Below are 25,404 nucleotides of genomic sequence, written 5' to 3'. Positions count from 1 at the left end.
TCAACAGAAAAGTTAAAAAAAATTGTCCATGTTGTGAAATTTAATGCTTTTTTATTCTTAGTACTGTTAACGAGCAGACAGTTAATTATTTATTAGTATGAGGTTACAGATATTCATGAAAAAGATTTGTTACCCTCCAGGCCGTAAATAATTCAAGAATGCTTGGGATCTGATGTCTGTGAAATTGTTTCTGAAGGAAATGAGGCTTGGGAGAGCTGGTTACTCAGAATAAGAGATTTAAAATCCTTGGTTTGAACTGATTTTTAATGACCAGGTGAGCTACCACAGAGAACTTATTCCTTGTTCTTGTGTGAATGTCCAGGAGCGTCTCCTGGGGCAGAGGGCAAACACAATCCTGTGGACAGCAGGATCCTTCCGTCTGCACATCACTGCTAGTGCCAGTTTAGAATAAATAGCAACTCAAGCACAGTAAAGCAAATTAATATGTAGTTCCTGCCCTCTCCTTTTTTTTTTTTTTTTTTTTTTTTTTTTCACTTTTAGTTTATTAGGTACCTGTGGAAGGAGAAGGTGCTCCTACTTTTACTGCAGGAATATCTTCCTGACCTCATTCAGAATTGAAACTATTGAGGAAAAAGCAAATTTCTTCTTAAATACTCTTCTGAACATTGCTGTAAAATCTTAAAATGCTGCAGAAATCTGTATTATCTGCTTGAAAAGATGAGGAAAAATGGATAAAGCTGCAAGGTATTAACTACTAAATGGGTACAAGTTACTTCTATCAGATACTACTAGAGAGTAAAAAGTAACAGACGTGACTGGAAGCCGCAAAAATAGGAGATAGGAGTAATTAAGGGGATAGCAAAAAGAACAGAGGAAAAACTGGGTTGCAGAAGTCTTGGCTGTGTTAGAAAAGAAGTGTGTGGCAAAAGTACTTGGGATGCAGGAGACAAGAAAAATATTTTGGCAGTATCTTTGGACATCTGAAGACAGATGTTTCTTAGCATTAGCCTGTCTTCTTTATAAAGAGAAACGATTTCCCAGTATCAGGGTCTGTGCAACAGAGTTTTTACAATTGCAACTTCTTAGGAAGTTTTATTGCTCCAAGTGTTTCAATCGCATAGATAATGATCTTTTGGCGTCTCTGATTTGAATCCAGGATTTGTTTTGTTTTGTTTTTTTTTCTTTCTTTTCTTTGTTTTTTTTTTTCCCCCCGAGTTTACTCTGTGGGATGATACCTCATGTGTTGTTTAAGGACACCGGGCTGTGGATTTCCCTCACCAGAGTGGCGGGAGCTGGGAAGAAGAGATGACACGAAATACGGTAGTAACTCGCTGGCGCGGTGGCCCTGGTTCCCTCGCCAGGGTCTGACTGCCTCCTGGGAAGCCCGAGAGCTACTCTGAGTCTCTGGCTGCCCATCCAGGATTCTCTTGTGTTTTTCTTCGCCACCAAACGTGTTACCTCGGTGCCTTGGAGCTTGGCACGTGGGAGGAGAAAGCCGCCTCCCAGCCGTGTTTTAGAGGTCCTGGGGAAGATGTCCGGAAGCCCCGGGTCTCTTCCCAATGCGGGCGGCCCCTGCCCTCTCCCGGACACCTGCACCTTCTCAGCCTTCGGGGAAGTTCATCGCGGTTCCCACTGGCGCTTCCAGCGGCGCTGCCCCCGGTTCTTTTTCTCCTGCCACCCTCCGGCATGGGAGCGCTGCCACGGGCGCACTCTCCTCCCCGCGGCGGCCGCTCGGCGCGATCCCCGCGCCCCGCTCCTCCGGCCCCGGCTTCCCCGGGCTGCCTTTCCTGCCCAAGAACCCCCGATTCTCTCCCTGCTCTCGCTCGGGTAGCGGGGGAATATTCCCTCGTCCTCCCCTGAAGAAGCCCCTCCGGATGCAGCGGCCTGGCCGTGCCCCAGGTGCCGTCCCGCTAGGCGCGGTCCGGCGGCAGCTCCCACCGACCGGCCCCTGCCTCCGCCTCCTCCTTCTCCTCCTTCTCCCGCCCCGCTCCGCGCAGCCGCGCCCGCCGGGGCGGAGGGTCCCGGGGGGAGGGTCCCGGCGCCTGACGGTGCCCCGAGGCGGGGCGATGATGCGAGGCCGCCGCCTCCGCGCTGCCTGCGGCCGAGGGGGGAGCAGTGGGACGAGGCGCGGGGTTGCTGCCGCCGCCGTCGCCGCCTCCGGAGCAGCGAGAGCCGCCTGCGGAGCGCGGGGTGCCCGGCCCGGGGCCGCCCGGTGAGCGCCGCCGGGGGAGTGGGCGGGGGGCGCGCCGGGATGGAGCCGGTGGCTGGGGAGGAGGAGGTGGAGAAGGCGGCGGAGCCGTGGCTGCTTCTTTGTGGCAGGAAAGTTTCGGTGCGGCTCGGCGCGGCCGCCCCGCTGCCTGCGCGCCTGCTGGAGAAGACCCGTTCCCCGTGCGGGGCCCCGCCTGCCCCGGGCCACTTCGGTGGTGGGGGGTGTTCTCCCACATCTCCCTCCCTGTCACCGGCCTCCCCGCCCCTGGCAGTGCCATCTTTGGGGCCCGGGCCTCTCGGGAACTGCGGCGGGGACGGGGAGCCGAGTGCGGGTCGATCGGCCAGAGGGGTTTTTTGGGGTGTTTTCCGCCCCGGGTGCGATCCGGGCGGAGCGGGGGAGCGATGCTGAGCCGGTGCCGCCGGGGTGGGCTGCGGGAGAGGCGGGGCGGCGGGCGGGGGTCCTGCTCCGGGGGGGCGCCACGCCGGATAAAAGTCTGGGAAAGCAGCGGTCGGTGAATCGGAACTGGAGCGGCGAGGGGAGGCCGGGCAAGGGGCACCCGGACCCCGGTGAGCATCCGAGGGGTGCTCGTGGAGCCGGCATCGCTCGGCCCCGCTGCTCGGGACCCTTTATGTAACGCAGCCCCGCGCCCCAGCCGTGCCGGGGGCACGCGTGGATCGCTCCCCTCGCCAGGCAGCGTGCTCGCCTCGGCTCCCGCGCCCGGGATGCGACGCCCGCCGGGTCCGGGCCGGCAGCTGTAGCCGCTGGAAGGCAGCGTCCTTGGCTCCGGATGGCAGGGAGGGAAAGCGGTGAGGGAAAAGATCCCATGTTCTCCGTGCGTGCCCCCGGGTCTTGCAGGGGGGTCTCGCCAGCCCTGCTTGGTACGGATGGCGGCGTGCCCAGCACAGCGAGATTCAGAGGCATTTAACAACCATTGTAAGAGGAGCTAATCGGACGCAGACTTTCAATGTCCAGATCGTGCCTTCATTACGTGTTTTCTCATTGAGGGTGTTGGGTTTTGTAGTTCATAAAACAGAAAAACATCTCTAGATACCAAAAGAAGGCAATCCAGTGCTCCATTAGCATTCTTTCTTTCTTAGGAGAACAATACAGGCTCACTTGCCCAAACATGGGCTGCCTTTTATTATGTATTGGTACAGTGCCTGGTGCAATAGGTCCTCTTTTGGCCGGGTTCATATGCGAAGCACAAGTAAAAACTGAGTGGCACACTGCTAATCATGATATATTTGTCACAAATACCACCTGCCGTCAGGCTGGGTTTTCACAAAGGGAGAAAGGTGGAATGCTTTGAACAAACCCGGTTCCTCTGTCTGTTTGATGTAGCAGATGCTTGTCGTCTCTGGTTGACCTTGGAAACTTGCTTGGCTCTTGAAAGTTACGTTGTTCAAAGTGTCTGGTACTTTTTTTCTTTAATGTTGGTGTCTGTATATTTTTTAAAAAGAAGCTAACAACTTTATGATTGAAAGCTTGTGTGACGTCTAAGGGTCCAAGGGAGAACAACTGCTTGTCTGCATTTAAAGATGACAGCGCCTTGTTGTAAAAGGTTGCTGTGTGGCCTTGGTCCTACAGACCTGTGTATACCTTAGCCTGAGGAGATACTACATAAAACCCATCTGTCTACTTTGGGCATTTACAAAATTAGGTCTCCTTTGGTGGGTTTATCTCATCTGAGGCATTTTTTTATCATTGCTGCTTATAGGATGTCATATTTGATTTTGCAAACTTGAGATTGCTCACCTCAAGTTTATTGCCATTTTAATCCAAAGGTGCAAGAGCAGAAAGCTTTGTATAAACAAAGCTTTAGCTTTTTGTTAGCTGGAGGAGGAGGGGTTGGGTTTGTTGTTAAGTACAAACCCAGTTTGAGGGTTTTTTTTAAATATTCATATTTATTGAAGGAATTGCAAGGGGGGAATGGAATAGAATTTAACTTGTGTTCCAATAGCCTTTTCAGTCGCTGGTTCTTGTTTCAGTGCGCTGGTTTTTGTTTCAGTGCTGGTTGAAGTACTTGTGAAAATTGTTCAGCTGCGGGAAACATGAGGTCACAGTACATCACAGCGCCCACAGTCACTGTCCTTCTGTTCCTGCTGTGGATCCCATCATCAACAGGCTGCAACAAGGCTCTCTGTGCCAGCGACGTCAGCAAATGCCTGATACAGGTATGAGTCCTGTGTCCTCTATCTGCTTTTGAGTGTTCAAAAAGCAGTCCTGAAACTGCATCCTGAAAAGATACAAATCACTGGTGTTTTATGTTAAATAGTGTCTCTTTAAAGAGGTTGGTCTGGTCTCCTACCCATATAAGTGCAGATCAACAGCCATTTTATAGACAGAGAATACCAAGTACTTGTTTATATGGACATATTTCTTCTTTTTTTAATTTAAACTTTTTCAAGCCAAGGATTATGTTCTGTCCGAGATGTTCCCCTTGACCTTCAATTTGTCCAGTTCCTTAAATCTCAAGCAGAGGGTCGGAAGTTGACACCTGATGCTCTCAATAACATCAGGTTTGTACAGTGAATTAAAAGATGCCTGAAAATCAACCCAAATACTTATGAGCTGAACTGGTAGGAAATAGATGTTAAGTTCAGATGCTGCTTTTCACGCACTGCCTGTCTGTACAGAGAAAGAAAACAGAGACCAGGTTGCTCTTCTTAGAGCAGAAGTTAAGAGATGTGGTGTGCAGCAGAACAAAAGGGCCTTTTTAGCAAAATGACAAGCAGTTCTGGTAGCTACCAAGTATTTTTTTAGCAGTGGTAAACAGAGCATGCTTCTTGACTCCAGACTCAAAAAGGAGGCTTCATGTGGTCAGCTGCAACTTCTTTAAAAACAACTGTTTCCTATTGCCTCTTTGTAGATTGGAAATGCAATAACAGAGAACACCAAGATCATATGGCAGTAACATGCAAGTGCACTTACTGTAAATGCAGAATCACAGCCTGAAAAGAGATGCAGAGGTATCCTCAAGCATTTCCATGTTTACTTCATTTCATTGACTTCTGTTTAAAATTTGTCTGGGTTACAAATAAAAACACTTGCCAGATTCCCAAATCCATCCTGTGGAATGAAGGCTGACAGTAGGCTGAACCATCTTCTTTCTGGGTTCTGCACTGTCTTTGCTTTAAAAATAAATAAAAAGGAAATTGCTGCTTCTTCCAGCCCCACCACGGTCTGTGGAGCTGTTAAATAGAGGAGCAAGAATGAGACTTCTGATTTTTACCTTTTCAAACAGAACTCCAATGGTTTTGCTGGCATGTTGGACATTGTGCACTGCGACAAACTGATGCATTTATAAACCCTTCCTCTTGCATTTTTAAAAATCAGCTCTAGGATTGAAACCTGTAAGAAGTAACTGCTAATTGTGGCACTGGAAGTACATTGCACTTAAATAGCAAATCCAGTGGTACAGATTTGTTGATTCAGGGGAAAGTTGTTGGTCATGGTGCTGGATTTCAGCCCTGGAAGCTGTTGGTCTGCTGCTTGTTTTTCTGTAAGCAGAGGGAAGAACAGGGAAGATGTGGTGCCTTCCTTTTGTGGTGCCACTGATGGAGTCCACCGTCTATGAAAGAACAGATATCTCCTCCTTGAGTAATCATCTCTTACCGAGACAAGCTTGAGACAGCAAGCATTTAAACTTTATTTTTATGAGCTAGTCTGAATAGAGCACAGCCCAGGAGGGGTGGAGTTAATGTTACTGGAGTCCTTACTCAGCTGGCAATAAATGGCTGAGGTTCAGCAGTGCATGGAAATGGCTCATACAGCTGTGCTTTCCTTGGATTATGTTGGCATCTCTGTAGCAACCCAGCGCTGTACATGCAGAGAACCAACTGAACTGCTTTACTCGTGGTAGGTGTGCTCTCTCTTACTTTGTACAGGTGATGCAGAGCCCCTTTTTAAAGCATTTCCCTAAAATCAAAATCACATGCAGTTCTCTGAGACCCTAAAGTAGCCTAGGCAGTGTAAGTTGTGTGCAGTTGCAGGGGAATTACACTGTTTCCACCATCTGGCTGCTGTCTTCCTGCACACAGGCCTGACTTACCAGTCAGTATTCATTCTTTATAGAAGAACATATCAGGTCAGACTAGTCTGATTGTGGATAGGAAGTATCCTAAAGCTTTGACTTAAAGCAATTGTCATCTTTCTTCTTGGTTTTCTTTTTGTTTGTTTTTTTTTTGTTTTAAAACTTTGGTGCTGTTGTGGCAGAAGTGTTGCACTGGTATATGAAATGCATGTTCTTTCCTGGATAGATATGCAAGTAGAGTATATCCCTGTACTTTTTTTTCCCTCTAAACTCTTCTGGAGGAATCTGAACTTAAAAATAAAATGCCACATTGAGGGAGGTTGTTTGACTATTGCATGACATTTTTCCCTCACCGACTTTTATTGCTGTTCAAGTTCGGCAAAATCTGTATCTTGAAACCAAGATAATGTCACTCGGAGACAAGTGGGGGAGCAAACAGATTGTGAATGTTTTCCATCTGCATCTGTGTGCAGAGAGCGAGGCTGCCTGTCCTGGAGACAGAGAGACAAGAGACCTGCTCTCTCAAAAAGCATACAGTTAACATAAATATTTTTGCCAGCATGGCTAGAAGTCAGTACAGTCATTACTGCCACTCGTTAGGAGCTGGTCTGCTTAAGGGTGGTCCCTACATAAATATTTATTTTGTTAGATCCAGACCAGTGCATGAGATCAACAACTCGCATGGATTCAGCTTTCCCTTTGCATCTTGGGCTCTAGCTTCATTGGTGCTCCTCTTTTTTCCATAAGCAAAGGCCTGTAAGAAAATAGCTTGAGGCATCTCTCTGCATAAGCTCAGCCTTTGCTAAGAAACTTTGTGGCTTCCTGTAGTTGTTGATAGAGCTGTGGGTAAGACTTGGGAGTGTAGAGAGTGAGTCCACAAAATTAGTTCCCATCAAGGCTCTGTCCGTAGCCCCTTCCCATGTCCCTGGGACCGGGGAATTGGAGTGCAGGAGTGACTGTTGCCCAGGTGGAGCCCTGGGTGCACACGGAGCGTGTGCTGCCGTGTTTATTGCAGCACATCTGCTGTTGACTTGGCCGTGTGGGTTGTTTTGATGTTTCCATGTGTGGAGGAGATGAAAAGGCCAGTTACGCTCGCTGGGCGGAGGGGAGGCGCATATTGTGTCCTTGCAACATGGAGGAAATCCTTGAAGGCAGAAACCTCGAGGATGAGATGTTCCCACAATTGTTCACAGCAAACGGGTTTGAGGCGAGTCCCAGGTTGGCTCTCGAGGTGCAGAGTTCCCCGCAGGAGTCAGGCTCGGGTGGAATGTCGGTGTTGGGCTGGAAGCTGAGCTTTGCTGCCTCATCTGCAACAGTGCTTTAAACTGTTGCTGTGCATAGGAAACAAATGGTGTTATGATTCAAGCATGGTTTTACAGTCCTTCTAAAGAGAGGTTGTTTTATGGAGAAAACAGGATTTTCTCTCCCGAACTCTACAGACCTGCAGCCACCTCAGCTGGTGTGGTATCGCTCCAAATTAAAAACTCTTTTCATCTGTCTTTTTTGCCTCCTGTTAATCCTGTGTACAAACTTGTCAGCCTGAAAGGGTTTCCAAGACATTTTAGCCCTGTGGTATGAAATAAACGCCACTCCTTAACTTCAGGGCTTCAGCATCTAAAAATTACTTCCAGTGTGTGTTTTGTAGCTGCAGTATGTAACCCAGTTGGGTTAACAAAACAGTTCTGGTTGGTTCGCTTCCAGGAGATTTTCTGTTATTAAACTGTTCTAGGAAAAAAAGCTTTCTTTCACTCCACTCCCCCTTCCAGTTTGCAGAGAGGTTTCCAATGTCTTCAGGTCCTGCTTCTCCCTGCACCAAGAAAATACTCTCTGGAATTTCAAGAAAGCATTGATAAAAACTCGGGTGTTAAACATCTTCTAAAAATTTTTGTTTGTTCTCTGGAGCAGGAGTACCTTTATTGTACAAACATGCCTACTTCCTACTTAATACTGTATTTTTAAACTGTGAGGCTTGTTTCTTGCCTAGCAAAATATATTCTCCAATGCACCTTCGGTAGTTCAGCTTGGGAAGTTGCCAAGCTGTCTTATGAGTAATATTTTCTTCCACTGACGCCTCACCACCCCCAGCTATCAACAAGGAACATTCCTTATTCTGCCTTGCTTCACCCACGTCTCATGTAAGCATTCTTTTAAAAAGATGTATCCTGTACCAGTATCCAGTGTGGATGAGTCAGGCAGGAGGACTCAAAACTGGTTAAGGAAACCATGGATGTGCAAACAGATACGTAGAAAAACATGCAGTTATTGCCCCGAAGTGGCAGAAGACTAATTAATTAGGTTGTTCTTTCCTCCTTCCTCTCCCTCCAACTGTAAAATAAAGAAATAATGATAAAAAAACAACCAACCAAACAAAAAACCCCAAACAGCAACAACAACAAAAAAACTTAAATATTGCATTGCTCATAAGCCGTTCCTGTAAAAACAAATTTATTACAATAATAGTAGGTAATCTTGCTGTCTCCAAGTCAGTACTTACACACATGGATGCTAAGCAGAATTTTTTGTTACCAGGTTGCAAGTGCAGAATTTAAGGTTACATTTAATTCTCTGAGAATATTCTTCCATAAAACTGAAACAACTTTAGTTTTGTGAACTTTCTGGCTTCTATTCGTGCATTACTTTTAAAAGTTTAGTGAGAATTGCCTCCTCCCACATGCTGGCCGGTTGGTGTCTTTAAAATGTAAAAGTTGTTTGTCTGGTTTTACTGTTGAAGAATAAATAGGATATTTTTAGTGCTAATACATATTAGTATTATTCTCTGGCCAAAGTAACAGTACTTGTGGTTATTTTTAAAGTTGTTTTATTCAGGCTTTTTTATTCTAATGGCTGACAAAATCTGTTTATCAAATGGTAAAATAAATATTTTATAAATGCATCATTAATTCACATAAGTCATCTTTCTAAGTTTGTGGTGTCTCCTCTTGTGGAAAAATGTACATATTTTGTTAATTGGCCTGTTTTTAATCTTTTACTTGGAAACAGCACAGTTTGTGTGGAAACAGTGATAGGTGCCATTCATAAATTTTGAGGATGAAAAAGTAATAAATCTCAGTAGTTTTTCACTCTGTAAGTAAAAATTCAATACTTACAAGGGCTGCCTATTGCAGAAATGTGTGTGGAGCAAGGGTTCACTCTTGATCAGTCAGTGGGGCAAAAGGGTCACAATCAGGGTTTCTCATCATTATGTATCACAAGCAATAGCTGGTGAATTTTGTTTCTTTGCTGAATTCAAGACAACTTGTGATCTGGGATGAAGGGAATGTGAAAATAAGGAATCAGTGGATTTATACTTCATTAGTACACTGTAGTTTGTCTGCAGCACATTCTAGGGCTTGTTCAGTTTTAGTCCAGACCTGGGAGCCTTGCAGCTCCATTTGCTGTATTCTGGAGACCTGTCCCCAGACAGACTTAGCTCTGGCCTCCCCTCTGAAGTGCGCTCCTTGGTCTTCTGTGAATTAGTGTGAGCGAGGGGTGGCCACTGTGCAGCTCAGCAGGCTGTGGATATCTGCAGTTGCCAGTTTTGCAGAGTAAAGGAAGATCAGGGGTCATACATCATCAGGTGCAAAACTGCCTTGCCTTGCAAATGTGGTCCTGACATTTGGTATAAAAATGCCTCCTTTCTCCCCTACCTTCTGCTACTTAACAATAGCAAGCAAAGAATGATTTAAAAAGTGGAATTTTGCCCCCTGAGATTCTTCCCAAAGTGTTTCAGAAAGAAACCTCATTTTGCAGGCAACACTGGTGCCTGCCTGTAAGGAGAGGTGCCCCTGACCCAGTTGGGGTGGAACCATGGGTGGAGACTCCAGGATAGGAGAATTTCAGACCAAACCACCTCCTGCCCTTCCCTTCTGTCTGTGAGCATCTCCTGCAGTGTGTCCCTCCTCTGCCACTGGATAATGGGATCAAAGAGTGGGGATGGGCATAATCTTCTCCCTGGCCTGGTGTGTAATGGATTTGCCGATGGCCCTTCCAGTAAAGCCAGGGGTGGGAAGATCCCATGGTCAGTGTTTCCAGTAACGGGATTTTGTTTTCTCCCCAGTTGTGTGTAATGTGATAGTTGGACAGACGTCATCAAAACCTAATTCTTAGACAGGACAACCAAAGGGACTTCTTGGCTTGTCTGTGTTTTGTGCTATGATGTAATTGAAGGCTGTGAATTATTGTCAAGTAGCCACAGTCTTTTGGCCAAACCGGAATTACTAGTATGGATTTGAGTTAGAGGGAAGGAGACCGCCTGGTTTTTAGATTTTCTTCATCCATGTAGGCTTTTTCCATGCTTTGAGGTCCACAAGTGTGTGTCTCCAGCAGGACTGCTAAACCAGTGTTTTTGAGTTTAGGTAGTACAAAGAGAAATATTTATGCTTCCACTCCTTTTCCATCTTTTTAGGTTATTAGTGGTTGAAGAAAAAATACATGTGTAGGTAATTTCACTTTCTAGAGGCTCTAGAAGTCTTGTAGGTGTCCCAAGGTGTCAGTTTGGAGGGACGAAGCATATGGTTGTTTTCATAGTAGTGAAAATGAATCATCTAGACGTGGGGTGTGGGAGGGGTGGGGGGAAATCTGGTCACTAATGTTGTAAATGGAGAGCGATGTGTGACAAGTCTTTGGAGATGCAGAAAATCCTGTGGTCAGATGACTTAAATGGGTAAGTTCCTTTTAGAATCCAGGGATAGGTGTGATGGTAGACATCATGCATGTCTTGAGTGGGCACATGTGGCTTATAGGAGCTTTCTTTTTTAGCTAAATTATAACGTACGGTCACTATTTATACATAAAGAAGCATCCTTCTCCAAGCTTCCTGTTGTGATGGGAAAAACATTCAAAGAACTTTTTAGATTTAGGCATGCACAGAAGTGCACACACTTTTCCCATGAATAGGATTTTTTGTCTTTTAAATGCTTGCTTCAGATTTCTCTTCAGAATGTCACCTTTAAGGAAAAAAAAATGCAAACTTGCAAAAGATCCTTTTGTAAACTTGGATTGATTTTTGGCTGGAGTTGTTTCACCGTTTACTCACTGTATTAGTGTACTAAGCTTTTTTAATGCCCTAATTTGAGTTGTGGCTTGAGGAAAAATCACTCTGCTGTGTAGTTATTTTACATCTGGGATTGCTGCAGTGTAATGAGTGTCTGTTGATTCCAGGAGCTGTGTCAGTGCCGCCCTGGGGAAGGGAACTGTTCCTGCTGTAAGGAGTGTATGCTCTGCCTGGGCACACTTTGGGATGAGTGCTGTGACTGTGTTGGTAAGTTTGCATTTTTGGAGGGGGGGGACTTCATACTTTTTTTACATTGCTTTCTCCTGCCACATGCTCAGCTCACAGTCTTAAAATAGAAGTAAAACACTGGGACAGAATCTGTGCTTTAAGCATCTTACAGCTCATTGTGTGGGTACGGAATAAATTACTGTGGAGACCCAAACATCTGAAGGCTGTGTCTGCTCTATGGAGCTGGGGGTGGCAGTAGTCCAGGTATTGCTTGTTAAATGTCATCATAGCTGATTATTAACTTTGTCTCCCAAACATAAAACTCCTGTTTGAATTGTCATCTTGAGGAAACTCCATAGCACCTGCTTTGTGGGGTTGGATGCTGTGTGAACGTTTCTACCTGTAAAGGATGCATTGACAGGTACAGCACTGAGACACTTTTAGGACAGAGTTGGGACTGCTAGTAAATATGCATGGCCCAGTGTTTCCACAGTTCTTTTATTTACAAAAAGAGCTCTTTATGGAGGGTAAGAAAGAAGCAGAGAAGGTCTTACTGTAGGACTAGATGACAGTCTTAGAAAGGATGCATTGCTGCTGACAGGTGGTAATCAGAGTGCCCAGACCTTTGCAAATGCTGTCCCTGCTTAAGGAGGTTGCATTCTAGTTCTATTTCTTGTTTAATATGTACAAAAAGTTTTGTCTTCCTGTGGTTGTTGTAAGTCTCCCTGTGCTTCCAAAATCCTGGCTTCCATGAAGGGGATGCATCTTGAGTGTTGTACCTGTTCTCAGCTTTTCTAGATCAGTTTTCTCTGAATCCATGAAAATGATTGGTGTCAAAATACCCATTTTCAGTGCAGGTTACTTCCCTAGTTTAGAACCATTATCTGCTGTAGAAAGTAAGGCATAGTGTATTGATCTCTAGGGAGAGGAAGAACCTACCTCTTGGGATTGTGAAGTCCACACATGAGCTTCTTTTCATAAATCTGCAGGTGACTCACTGTTCTGCAGCTCTTTCCCATAGTGTTTTCCAGGAGAGGAGTTAACAAGGTTTCAAGTTCAGTTTCCCAGTACCGAGTAAATTAACACTTCTCCTGATAGTGAAGTGTTAATTCTTCTTTGGGTGCCTCAGAGCTTTTTGGATTCTATGACATGGTCCTATTCTTCTCTTCAGGGTAGGAGCATCTTTGCTGTAGCATTGTTCAAATGAGGAAACAGAAATACATGCCACACCTAACTCCCTAGACACAGCTCTTCGCTGATACCTGAGCTGATATTTAAGTTTCTTTACAAGCTGACCATGTCTAATGTAAAAGCAGAGAGATTGTTGTGTCTTACATATCATGTCTGCCTTGAGGTCAGGAACTACTTCCTATCCTCCACCACTAACTGTACTGGTGCTCCGTGGTTTGTGTATGTTCTCTCCCTTCTCTGATAGGGAAAAACATGCTGGAGGAGGGAGAGCAGCAACAAGTCCCCCGTTCCCTTTGAGTTAAGCTCTTCTAGTCCCTTGTGTAAAAGCTTGTCTTCTTCCAGCATTTTAATAGCCCATTTCTGCATCTTCTCATCCATTCCAAAGCAGTAGTGTAGACATGTTTGATCCTTACAGGCTGCTCATAAGTTAAACTTTTTAATTTTCTTTTTAACCAAAGCTGCTATTTTATAATATTTACTACATAAAAATATAATTATAATGCAAATGCCTTTAAAAACACTAAGAGTGATGGATCTTTGTGGATAATCATTTACCCATCAAACTGGTACCATCTTAAGGTAATATTTTCATACTATATTGATATGCACACAAACTTGTATACATTCTGCAGGATTTTGGTAAACAATCTTGATGTTATTTTTTTTTCCTCTTGTTTGTCCTCTTTATCAGCAAAATTTATTTTCTGAATCCTACCTGGCAGAGGTCTGGTCTGACAGGTCTAGAAGGCCCACTGGTTTCTGTTTCACAACCTTAATACAATGACATCAAATAAAGCATATATCCCTTGATGTATCTGTACAAAACTCTTACCTGGTTTGATATCTTCCTAACTGATTTTCATGTGGGCATCCTTTATTGCAATTGTATGGTTAATACAGTGCTTGTTAAAGTATTGTTAATGTTAGTGCTTACTAAAAGGTGGTAAGGAAGGGATAGGAATTTTTTATTAAAGCAGTGAGTCTAGAAAGGTCCATGAAGAACAAACCTAATTGAGAGGAGTAGGAAAACAATAATTTACAGTAGGATGTTTGTGTAAGTGGAATTATTTTTTAGTATGATCTGAGATTGTTAGAAAAAGAGGCTTATTTATTTCCTACTCTGTACTTGGCTCACCTTTTTATAGGTGCAGACTGCTGTGGAGCATTCCTATTACCAAATGCTAGTAATGCTAACCACTTGCTTAAGATTTGCTAGATCTCATGCTAATCACCATGGACAAACTTCCCTCTGCTTTGTTCACTATGGAAATCTATCTACTTAGGTTGAGAAGATTATGGGTTTGTGCAAGGCTTTAGTTAAACAAAATTATTTGTGAAACTGGAGTCCTAGTGGATCTACGGGGCAAGAGATACTTCTCTGTGAGGCAGGTAGACTTTGAACATTCTTATCTCATATCACTTTTATACTTCAGAAATTGGTGTGCTTTGCAGCTGTAGCTGTCTAAACCTGTGTCTGTGAAACTACCCAAAATTATATCCAGATGTACATGAGGAAAATGGATTTGCCTGTCTCTTGACTGGTGACTTCTAACAGTTTTTTCTGGCTCCTGAGTGTAAAAGACCTATGCAGATACAAATTTTATTTTTAATCTTGTTTTTTTCCACAGAATGGACTTAAATTGAGATGCCCTTCAGTTTCATTGTTAGTAATAAATGTTAGTGTTTAAATGGTTAATGAAAACTGGCTCCGTCATTGCATATCAAAAACATTTTGTAGGAGTTGGCAAAGTGAAAGAAGATTACAAGGTTTAAAAAAAGATACTGCAGAAGATGTTGAAAAATAAGGAAGAAGTAACCTAGAAATGAGTATTTTGCCTGTTGTAGCCCTTCCAGCTAAGTAGCAAAATGAGGTTCGTCTTGGCTGTCTCTACGCAAGTAAAGTAATTCAGACTCATGCTCTGTCCTGATAGTGATCTTTGCATCTCTGGCAGATGACTAAAAAGATCTAGTGCACTGCTGCAGCAGATGAGATTAAATACTTGAGTTGTGATCAAAAGTTTCACGTACCTCAGACTTATCAAGATACTCCCTTTTTTCAGTCCTAACCTTGCATTCCAGGTTTATGCTCCTATCAATTATACTGTGCTTTGTCTCTTCTCCCAGGGAAAACAAACCTTCCACTGAACCCTCCATTTTCTAAGCTGTAATGCTAACATTGAAAGGGAAACAAAATGCTGTTTAGATGAGGTTTTTCTTTTCACAAGTCACAGGTGTGTTTTGTAGAAATCTGAGCAGTCCGAAACCTGCTGTTATGGAAAGCTTGTCCTGCTGTTTTTGATAGCATTTCTGCTACTGGGCTGAGAGTGGGATAGATATGAAAGAATTCTCTTGTGTTCTTTTCAGGAAAAAAAAAAAAAAAAAAAAAACCAAAAAAAAACAGGAGTTTTAATTCTCTTAGTATTTCTGCCTGTTCCAAGAAGAAGAGCTTAGGGGGTTCTGTGTAATTTATTGTTTTCTTCCTCCAGGTATGTGCAATCCTCGCAATTACAGTGACACGCCTCCAACATCCAAGAGCACTGTTGAGGAGTTGCATGAACCAATTCCTTCCCTTTTCCGGGCACTGACAGAAGGGGATACTCAACTGAACTGGAATATTGTTTCCTTCCCTGTGGCAGAAGAACTATCACACCATGAGAACCTCGTCTCCTTTTTAGAAACAGTGAACCAGCCACAGCATCAGAATGTCTCTATTCCAAACAACAATGTCCACACACCTTACTCTAGTGACAAAGGTAATGAGTGTAGTGTCTAAATCCCTAGCATCTCCTCTTCTCTCTTCCAGGAGCCTTCTCGGTGCATATGCTATGCTTCTCTGTGTGCTCACTTCTTCTTTTCCCATAAGAATGTATGAAAAGTTCAGCCTAATTTTGAGCATGACATAACAGAAGGAGTGAGGCAAAGGTGTTGAGGAACGTGGAAGATGGTGTTAAGATGACTGATGCTCTTAGGAGACACTGAACCATGTGAGTTTATAATTACTCCTGTGGCATGAGGCAGTTAGTTGTGTAGTTTCATGTGCACTAGCACAGTGTGTGATCTAGAAACTCTTAGCTGTAGCTTAGGAGACAGGACAGACCAGAAACTGAATCCAAATCATGTATCAGTGCAGAGATAGGCAACTGAAACATGGTTTAAGAGGTCTGAGAAATCCATGTACCATAAGCACTTCTATCTGGAGCTGTTGTTTATTTCTTTCGTCTGAGCTGGCATAACTCAAAATCTTTAGAAGGACATTTTGTATGAAATCCAGGATTAATAGTAAACCTAAGCAAGATTAGAAGGATTGATGAAGGAAGGATATGTGACAGACTGTCTTCAAAATAAGTAACTTGGTGATAGGGGTTTAACTTATAGATTCATTCCTCCTATTTTATATGAAGATTGTTATATTCTTACCTTCAGTTTAGAGGACAGACTTCGGAATACTGTTTGCTGTGGCTGGGTGGGGGGAAGATGAGAAGTCTGAGGTAGTGTTGACAGTGGTATTAAAAAAATACTCCCTGTTTCTTGGTTTCCATACTAAACCTGAAACACTTTTCCCTGCAAATCATTACGTCAGACTTTAAAGAATCTCATAAACGTTCATAGTGAAATTGCTGCTTAATAGGGGAAAAAGAACATCTGATTTATTTTATTAGTGCAATTAATGCTTTGCTTCCTTCCCAACATACACTTCAGATATTCGTAACCCCTTATGTTGCTGTTGTGATGGCCCTTTTATCTTATCAATAAAAGATACCCTAATTGATGGACACACTGCTTTTCCATACCAGTGTGAACCATTGACCTACTTGTGTTTCTGAGTAGGACTGCTGCTGATTAAATGGAACCATAATGGCAACTTTTCTAATTTCCTTTGGCTAAGGCACATTAGAAAAATAAATTAATTCCAGAACTAGGAAACCAGATGGGCAGAAAGCATCTCATTCATGTGTCTTTGATGTTATTAAAATGCTTGCTTGCCGTTATGAGAATAATCTACAAAACCATGTAAAATGGAAAGCCACAAAAAGCCCTGTGTGCAAACACTACAGTACTTACAGTTATAAATTAAACTCAGGGAAAAAAATAATGTTTGAATATATCCCACTGTACTTAGGTACTGCAACCCAATTGACTGCTCCCTGACAATCCTTTTCTGCCGTACCAACAGGATGGGCTAATGATAGTTTTGGATTAAACTTGGAATTTGAATTGCATCTGAAGGGTGTGGAGCAGTTTTGAGTTCAACAACACAGACAAATACATAACATTGCCATTTTTTCTTAGTCAAAAGTCTCCTTCATTTCTTTTACTAGGAACATATTAGAGATTAGGTTGAGAGAGCTCTTACTGGAATGATGACAGTCCAAAACCAACAGTTATATTTGGAAATAGTTACCAAATGCCACTGGCTTTCAGGCCTTAGCAGACACTTAAAACAGAAATAAATGTCAGAGCTGTTCTTGTAATCATTGGCTATGCCTTCTCCATCTGAGTGACCAGTAAAGAACTGGCAAAGAGAAAATTTCCACATCCTGTTCCTATACTTTTTAAGTATCTAAATAGATAAGCCCGCTGAAGAATCTCTTTTCTTGCTCACAGTGTAGATAACTTTGTAGTGCTCTGCTTTCTCAAAAGGCATATGAAATTTTGCTTATAAAAACATTGATGATTTGAGCATTGAGAACAGAGGAGATGGAAAGAAAAATTAGTATCTAGCCTTGATTTTTATCAGTGGTATTTATTATGGTGGAAGCAGGACAGCTGGGGAATAGTGTTGGATGTTGTGTGAGCCATGGGGTAGCATTGTTTCTAATACTGTTTTGCCGAGTTCACTGGGGAAGCCATAATCCAAAGGTGGAGGGGTAGTAGGTTGGGACTGAAGAGCCTTATGAGCATGGGCACAGTGAGGTTAGCTGAGGAAGTTCCTGGAGCCCGATGGCTTCTGCCCATGCAAAGTTCAGTCACATAACCGTGTCACTGCTTTAACAAGCTGACAAGTGTTTGAACCACTGGAAGAGAGGGAGGGTATGTGAACATGTATGTGTGTGCTCAGTGGCAGTAAAGCACAGCCTGCAGTGGAAGAAACAGACCATGGCTTTACCCTCCCAAAAATGCTCCCCAAAAATGCTGCTAGGCTTGTGGGCAGGTCTTGCAAATGGAGATACCCTTAAGTAGTTGTCTTCAGGGCTGTGACAATCAGGGACTTGAAAGAATATTCCTGTGAGCAGGAACACAGATGCCTTATGTTTTCTTCACAATGCTGTGCCTCCTCCATTTTGTGGTTCTTCTGTGGCTCCTTGCATGCTTCCCTCCAACATGGTGTGCTGGCAGCAGCCGATGGCATGGCCTGTAAAGGGAGAGGGGCTAATGAGAGGCAGATTTTTTAGGGGGACAGTAAATGTGTTTTTTTGTCTTCTGGAATACATTCCAAAATTTGGAAAGGCTCTGCTTACAAATACCCCTTGTCACATAGTGTAACACAGCTCTGATTTTAGCTTTACTGCGCATTCTCGCAGGGATCACCGTAAAGCTGGCCCAGGGTGCCAGACTTGCTTGATGCAGTTCTGGGTGAGTGCCAGGAAAAGCAGCACCAGCCACGGGAACCACGAGCTTTGTGCCTGAGTGGCATGGAGCCACCGCCAGGGAGAGTGGCTGTGGATCCAGGAGGAGGTGGGGTGCGGTGGGATATAAAGCATTCCTTTCTCCCCCCCAGCCTACTCTGAACCCAGCCGCCAGACCCTGAACTTCCCCGTTATTTTCCTAATGAGTGTCTTCCCTTTCCTCCTGTGAACTGACTTGTAATGCTGCCAAAGTTATGCAGGCGCTGCTGGAGCTGCTGTAGTTCTTTGTATCAGTTGTTTCTGGCACTTGAGCCTCTACTTCAGAGAGGATTGTGATGGTTATTAATCTGTAGCTACATTTGTAGTTCATTGTCTTTGCTTTACTTCTAGCTGATACCCTCAGAGCTTTGAATTGTGAGTTCAGAGGTTTAAATAAGCTTAGTTGTTGCAGATGATGACAGGATGTTGGTGAGAGGGAGAGGGGAACTAAATATTTTTTTGGCAATTGATAAAACAAAATTTGTGTAGTTAAGGGTTTCTGACTTACACTGCTCGGTGACACAGGGGATGGTGTCTGCTCTGCAATTCTGCTCCCCTCCAGTGCAACAGGGAGAGGAGAGCTAGAATTCCAGTGAAGAGACATCTACCTCTGTAGGTAGTCTAGGAAGAGCTTTTTTAAAAAAAGTTTCTTTTTATAAATTGATTGACATAAAATTGACTTGTCCAAAAGTAGTAGATTATGTAAACTGATTGTTCATAATCAGTTGCAGGTTAATCTCCTTGTTCTTGTTTTCCTCTCTTAGCACTATTGCACTAGACTAGTGTTTTTTCTAGTGGAAGATGTATCCCTGCCAACAGAAGTGGGGTTGGAACTAGATGATCTTTAAGGTCCCTTCCAACCCAGGCTGTTTTATGATTAAAGGTATGATTGCTGGGTGGACAGTTATCTTTTTGAAGAGCTTTTAGAGCTACCAATAAACTGGCCAGCAGACAGTTGAAGTTACATAGCACATCTAACTTCAAAGATCCCACAAAGCAAATTATCATTAACTGGGAAGGTTCTCTGAGTTACTAAATTCTTCTATATTACACCATTATAGGTTTATAGCAAAGCCTGTAATTTCTTTTGTTCATTTTTAATTTTAATTTGGTTGTTGTTTCTACTACACAGCCTTCACTGAGTATGAAGTGTGAGGGGGAAAAAGGTGAGAAATTAATGTTCCGGGGAAAAGTTTACTGCTGCATCCTTCTCCCTCCCTGCATCTGCTGTCTGTGGTCCTTAGTGTGTGAAAATTGGCAAAATGCAAATGAGAAAGCTGTTACTGCACGAAGTAATATTGTTTTTATCTACACAGAGGGAGCCAAGTGGTGACTCTGTAATTAGGTTTGTGAAACAATGTAAGTACTCTCCCAGATCCCAGCTGAGCCTGTAGGTATTTTTTTTCCCCCTGTGTAATTCTGCAGTCTATAGAGCAAGATTTAGTGCTTGAGGGGAGGAACTGCTGCTTTCAGTAACAGCCTCTACATGAGCACAGAGGCATTGCTGAGGAGGGGACCATGAGTGCCCTGTGACAAACAGAGTGCACCCTGGACAATCTGACTCGTTCAGACCTGGCCAGTCTTTCAGTGAGCAAGAAGTCAGAAACAATTTGGGAACATATACATGGAGCATGTCCTCCAGCTGCTTACAAGAGCTACTTGGGACCAGATGGATCTACTGCTGGCTCTGGCCTGCCACATGCAGTCTGCTCTGTCCCCTTTGCAACATTTTTGTACTCGTCCTCGAGAACCTAATCCTCTTGACTTGTGTGCAGGTGGAAAAAAACTTTCTTCTCCAATCCCCACTCGGTCAAGATGAATGTCCTTGGTTGTTGCTGCCACCATTATAAGGTTGGATTTTGGCTTTGATCCTGGGAGAGTGATTCAGGAGACCAGTCTCACAGGAGCTGACTGATGCCACCTAGTTTTGCCAGAGTTATAGGCCAGGTGCTGCTGCTCCTCTGGACTCCTTTACCCGGAGAGGTGTCTCCCTGTTCAGTGTCATTGATCTTTACATCCTAGAATCACAGGCTCTCCTTCCACAGGAAGTTTATTTCATTGCTGCAGGGTCTTCTCCAGGACTTGTGAAGCAGTACTAACACTGCTGAGGCTGTCAGAGATGAGGTTAACATGAAGGTGAGCAGGTGATACAGAAGGGACTGGACATTCTCTGGTGTGAAGACAGCCAATAAGTGCTGGGACCAGTTAGAACACCTCAGAGTGTGCACAGTTTTCCTGACAACTTCCCTGACCTGCCTTAGGCTTTCCTTTGTGTGTTGCAAGTTGGAGTGCCTTGATCAGCAGATAGCAAGCCCTTCTGGCAACCCCTTGGATTGTTGCTTCCTTTAAAGAGCTGTTCCACTGCAATCTGGCAATAGCCATGAATCAGTTTGCCTTCTGAGAGAGGCTTATCCAGACATTAAGTCAGTCGGCTGGAGATGGCATCCCAAAAGGTGATTTTGCAGGAAGAAATCTTTTAGATTAGCCAGGGTTCCCTGTTTCCAGGCAGAGCCTCTGTGCCTCCAGCTGACACCTAAGACTATGTATGGAATTTAAGATCAAACTTAATGTAGTAACACTTCAGTAGAAAACTACTAAAAAGGTGTCAAAGGACTGACTAGAGATTAAGCAGAAGGATATAAAGAGTACAAGTAATGTGCAACAGAGGCTTCTGTAAGGTTCTTGTGCTTCAAACACCAGCACTGACTTGGATGACTGATGGGACATGAGAATACTGCCTGGAGACTTGCTTCTACTTCCTCATCCCTACCCTTCCACTAAAAACTTCCTGTAAGGAGTGAAGGGAGCAGATACCTGCGACCACCTGGGCCTTCTGGGAATGGATGATGTGTGCTTCTTCTTGTGACTATGGCAATCTGAGCTTTTTGTCACTGGTGATGAAATGTTGCCAAGTCCTTGTGTATTCCCCATAAAAGTTGGAGCTGCTGTCTGGCCTCTGAATGCCTTCTTGCCTTTGAGGCTGTGGTAGCTGCATCTCCCTAGTACTTTTCAGCTTTTAAGGCTGAGCATCTTAGGTATGTACTATCACTCTTTTGCACATGGTACCAGAGGATACACTTCTTTTCAGATCTTTCCTCTTCCTCTCTGTGAATCAAACATCCTTACTGAAGCTGTAGTTGTTGTTGGTTGTTTTCAGGTAGAGGTTCTGTTCTCTGAGAACTCTATTCCTCTGTTTGCTGTGCCTCGGGATACATTACAAGGGCTTATAGAAATAGAAGTGCCAAGAATAGGATGGGACTTACACAGCCACAGTGCACTTTGGTAATGTTCCTAGCAGTACTTCAGGTACTGCAAGATTTTTTTTGACAACTGCAGCTTTACTTGCAGCACAGCTTTTCTGGGAGCAGAAACTGCTTCAGCTCTGGCACTGCCTCTCCTCCCCAAGATCCCTATCGCACTGTATATGGTGTGTCTGCATGTACATCAGTCTGGAGCCTGACCAAGGCAGTGTTGCTTTCAGTGGGCTGGCAGCACATCCTCTGACCTTCCTGCAGCTGTTTTGGTAGCAGCAAAACAATTTGACAGTGGTTAAAATTGGTCATTAAAAAAAAACAAATCAAATACTTGTCTTGATTTACTATTTAAATTTGGATTACTTTTTTCTAATCCACACTGGAATGTAGATCAGTGGGTTTCTCCTAGGTGCACCATGAGCAGTAACAGGCTAGAAAGCCCTTTTGACATCTCCTGCTCACAAGTTGATTGTCTGATGTGCATGAGGGAGACATTCCTGTTTGCGGACAGCTGCCACTTGTGTTTTCCCCAGAGTGTGCTCTGGGAAAATGTTATGTAATCACAGTTCTTTGGGGGATGAACAAAGTTTTGTGGTATAATCACCTGGTCAGTACAGAAAAAAGATGGTGGAATTTGCCAGCTTGGAGAATTGGAAGTGGACTGGGGTGGTGCAGGTGAATGGTTTTATTTTATAGCTGTGGTGAATGCCTTAGCTCCATTTTGATGTTGCAACACCAAACTTCATGGCATTTCAAGTTATTGCATGGGTGTTAGAAGCACGAAGTCAACACTTAGGCAGAAGGGATTTCTTAAGATTAGTAGTGAAGCTGGTGGTGCTGCTAAATAAAAAGGGAAAAGGAATAAAAAAGTGTGCAGTTCCGTGCTGATGAAAAAGGATTCTCTAGGTCTGTGATTTAATCTGGCTGAAGAGTTTTTGAAAAAAGAGAGGGGGAGAAAGAAACATTTACATCCAAATAAGTGGGTTTTGATTTTTTTTTTTTAAAGTAATTTGTCTAAACCTGAAGTTTTTTGTAGCATATTATGTACATGTATGAACATAATATGTACAATATGTAGCATATTACCTTCAGAGGACACATTCCTGATTGTAATTTTTACATAGCTCATCCTTACTTTTATTAGCTCTCATAACTGGGGGACAAAACTCAAAAACATTCTTGCCTGTGAATATAGAAGTAAATTAATCCAGTAGATCAGACAGTAGGTTGAGTTGTAGATGCTGAAAATTTGAAGTTGATCGATTTTACCTTATCTCTCTGCCTTGCCTCTCTGCTTTTACTGTCACCTTTTTTTCCTTATGCTTCACAGTCCTGTTGGTTTGCAATCATACTTCTAAAGCTGCTCATTTAATTAATTTCCAGCTAAACACTTTAAGACCTTTTAAACCAAATTTTTTCCCCCTCTTGGTTTAGAACACATGTGTACTGTGGTGTATTTTGATGACTGCATGTCAATACATCAGTGCAAGATCTCTTGCGAGTCCATGGGAGCTTCCAAATACCGATGGTTTCACAACGCCTGCTGTGAGTGTATTGGGCCAGAATGCATCGACTACGGCAGTAAAACTGTCAAATGTATGAACTGCATGTTCTGAAGCAGGAAAATTGTAATATAGCAATACTGAGGCCAAAGTAATCTCTCTCGGTTAAAGAGACGGGGATTGCAAATACTGCGTTTTGGTGGAGTGCCTGCTGGTTGCAATTAAATGTCCCTGGTTGAAAAGAGGATGTATAAAATCAGAGAACTTATTTTTCTTTTTTTCTTTTTTCTTTTTTTTTGTAATTCATGTAAGCGAGGCTAACTAGTAGATGTTTAAACACTATGTTTTAAACTTATTTTTCTTTATTTTTGCTAAAATGGTACAGTCATGCTCATCATTGCTGTTTTGATTGTTTTCCTTTGATTTGAAAGTATTGGCTATACTGGTTTTCAGAACATAGTACTCTATCGTGTAGTTTAGACTAGGGAAACTTCTAGAATATGGTAATGAGATTTCCATTATCTAAATTCAACAAATAAATAAATGGCTGCTAGGTTGGAGGGAGGGTGGATGTTGTTTAGGGGCTGGGTTTTTGGGATTTAGTTCCTGGTTTTGTTTTTTAACTTTATTACTTTCCAATTTTTGAGGTTAGTTTTTTATTGTGGAATGGTACTTAGAGAAAAATAAAAATTCATGCTTCCTCTGCAAAGTATGGGCTGTCGTGGATAAAATCCTAACTTCTTAGAAGGGCTGCCCAACAAAAACACCATGTATGGGACACTTTTCCTCCAAGTTTCATTTGCCCTTCTCTCTTTTCACTGGGGCCTATGATGCATAATTTATGTGTTACACAAAATAATCTTTTCAGTTTTCTCTTAGATCCCAAAATAAATCCAATAAGTGCAGTTGCATTTCCCACCTTTTGCATTGTTCTTTAGGGTTGTTACACCCTGAACATTTAGTCCAGTAAAGGAAACATGAAACACTACGATGCCTAAAGGAACAAAGAATGAAATGACAGGAACAAGCAAGTGGTACAGGTCTACCAGCTGAGCAGCTGGCAGCAAGCATGCTCCCATTTAGTAATTTCCTGTAAATATTTATTCCAAAACATTTTTATTATTATTAAATTTATTTTTCCCCCCCATAAATTTTTTATCTATGAAGAAGGGAATATGTGTCTGCAAAGGCAAAGTTAAAGTGTTCTGAGTTTAGAACATTGTCCATTTTTCTAAGTAAGAGTTTTTATATGTTGACAGTTACATAGCAGTTACTATGACCCATTTAAGGGCTCCACTGATAATGGTACTAAGTACAAGAATAAAGTGTATGAGTAGTTAATGATCAGCTTTTCGTATTTATAATAATGTGGGTTTTAACGCCTTGAATTTTTTTTTGCATATGTGCATATGCAAATACAAAAAAGAATTTGACAATTTTTCTCTCATTAACCTCAGTCTAGAGGGATTAAACTGTTTTCTAGTTACACCTGTCTATCTGTACCATGTACAAAAGAAAGCAGTCATATTACATTTATTTTGTTGAAAAATTTGCCTGAATGTTTTTTTAATTTTTTTCTCATTATACAGTTCTTTCAATAAGTTGGAATAATAATGATAATAATAAAAGAGAAATCTACTCGTGTTAAATAATGTTACTTTCTTCAGTGTCTTTTTCAGCTCTAAAGATGTACTTGAAAGATGAATGTTACTGTTTTGAACTAGAGGATAATGGAATGTCTTCATACTTTAAACTTACAGTTAAGTGATAAAAGATCATAGACAAGAATAGAAAAACTTAGCTTATAATGGAGGAGTTGTTCATCCTGTATTTTACAATTCATGTTATATTTTCTTGTGCTAGAATTTCCTAAAAATGAATGGAGAAGAAGAATATGTTAGAGTAGCTGTGACTGTAGCTGGAGGGTGATGCATCAATGTTCCTGACTGAGACAGGAGACACGTAGCAATCAAGGAAGGAGGATGTCAATAGCATGCTTCAGATTTTTGCAGTCTTAAATTATTGGAAATATGAGGCTAGCTCAGAATCTTCTTGGGGGAGGAGCAGAGCTAATGTTTCTGGTCAGGCACCTGCTGCCCCATGGATCTGTGACACTGTCTCCATTTACATCCTCAGAATTTTACTGTGAGGTCAAATCGAGGGGGGGTGGGAGGGATGAGTGGCCTTACAGGTGTCCAGGAAATGCTGTGGGGAGTGGCATATAAAAATGTAAACACAGTTGTCTGTAGTGGCCTGAGAGAAGGTAGTGCACACCTTCTGGGGCTTGCCTTACTTTTTGTAATTCCTGATGCTGTCTAGAGTTTGCTGAAAGTGTTGTGTGTTCACAAATGTCATGCAGCAACACCCAGTGTATTTTATGATGATGAGTGTTTTGAGAGGTATTTTAATAAAAAGATATTACTGGTT

At 42.9% G+C, this 25,404-nt stretch overlaps 1 protein-coding gene across 1 annotated transcript; it reads left to right on the top strand.

Moving 5' to 3' along the window:
* The first annotated feature begins 1,980 nt into the window (after positions 1 to 1,980).
* Positions 1,981 to 25,404, top strand: TWSG1 (twisted gastrulation BMP signaling modulator 1). The gene is made up of 5 exons (XM_058833314.1): positions 1,981 to 2,173; positions 4,179 to 4,344; positions 11,364 to 11,463; positions 15,102 to 15,368; positions 22,910 to 25,404. The coding sequence occupies exons 2-5, from the start codon at positions 4,222 to 4,224 to the stop codon at positions 23,089 to 23,091; spliced, it is 672 nt and encodes a 223-aa protein (XP_058689297.1). The 5' UTR covers positions 1,981 to 2,173; positions 4,179 to 4,221; the 3' UTR covers positions 23,092 to 25,404.

Source organism: Poecile atricapillus, chromosome 2 (assembly GCF_030490865.1).
Source record: "Poecile atricapillus isolate bPoeAtr1 chromosome 2, bPoeAtr1.hap1, whole genome shotgun sequence".
Lineage (NCBI taxonomy): Eukaryota > Metazoa > Chordata > Aves > Passeriformes > Paridae > Poecile > Poecile atricapillus.
Note: the sequence above shows the minus strand (reverse complement) of the source record. Positions and strands in the feature narration are given on the sequence as shown.

What these genes read in the sequence shown, in the direction of transcription:
- TWSG1 (XM_058833314.1), top strand. Translation starts at nt 4,222, where the DNA reads ATGAGGTCACAGTACATCACAGCGCCCACAGTCACTGTCCTTCTGTTC. An exon ending in TCAGCAAATGCCTGATACAG is followed by an intron (nt 4,345 to 11,363) that starts GTATGAGTCCTG and finishes TGTTGATTCCAG; the next exon opens with GAGCTGTGTCAGTGCCGCCC. An exon ending in ACCTTACTCTAGTGACAAAG is followed by an intron (nt 15,369 to 22,909) that starts GTAATGAGTGTA and finishes CTCTTGGTTTAG; the next exon opens with AACACATGTGTACTGTGGTG.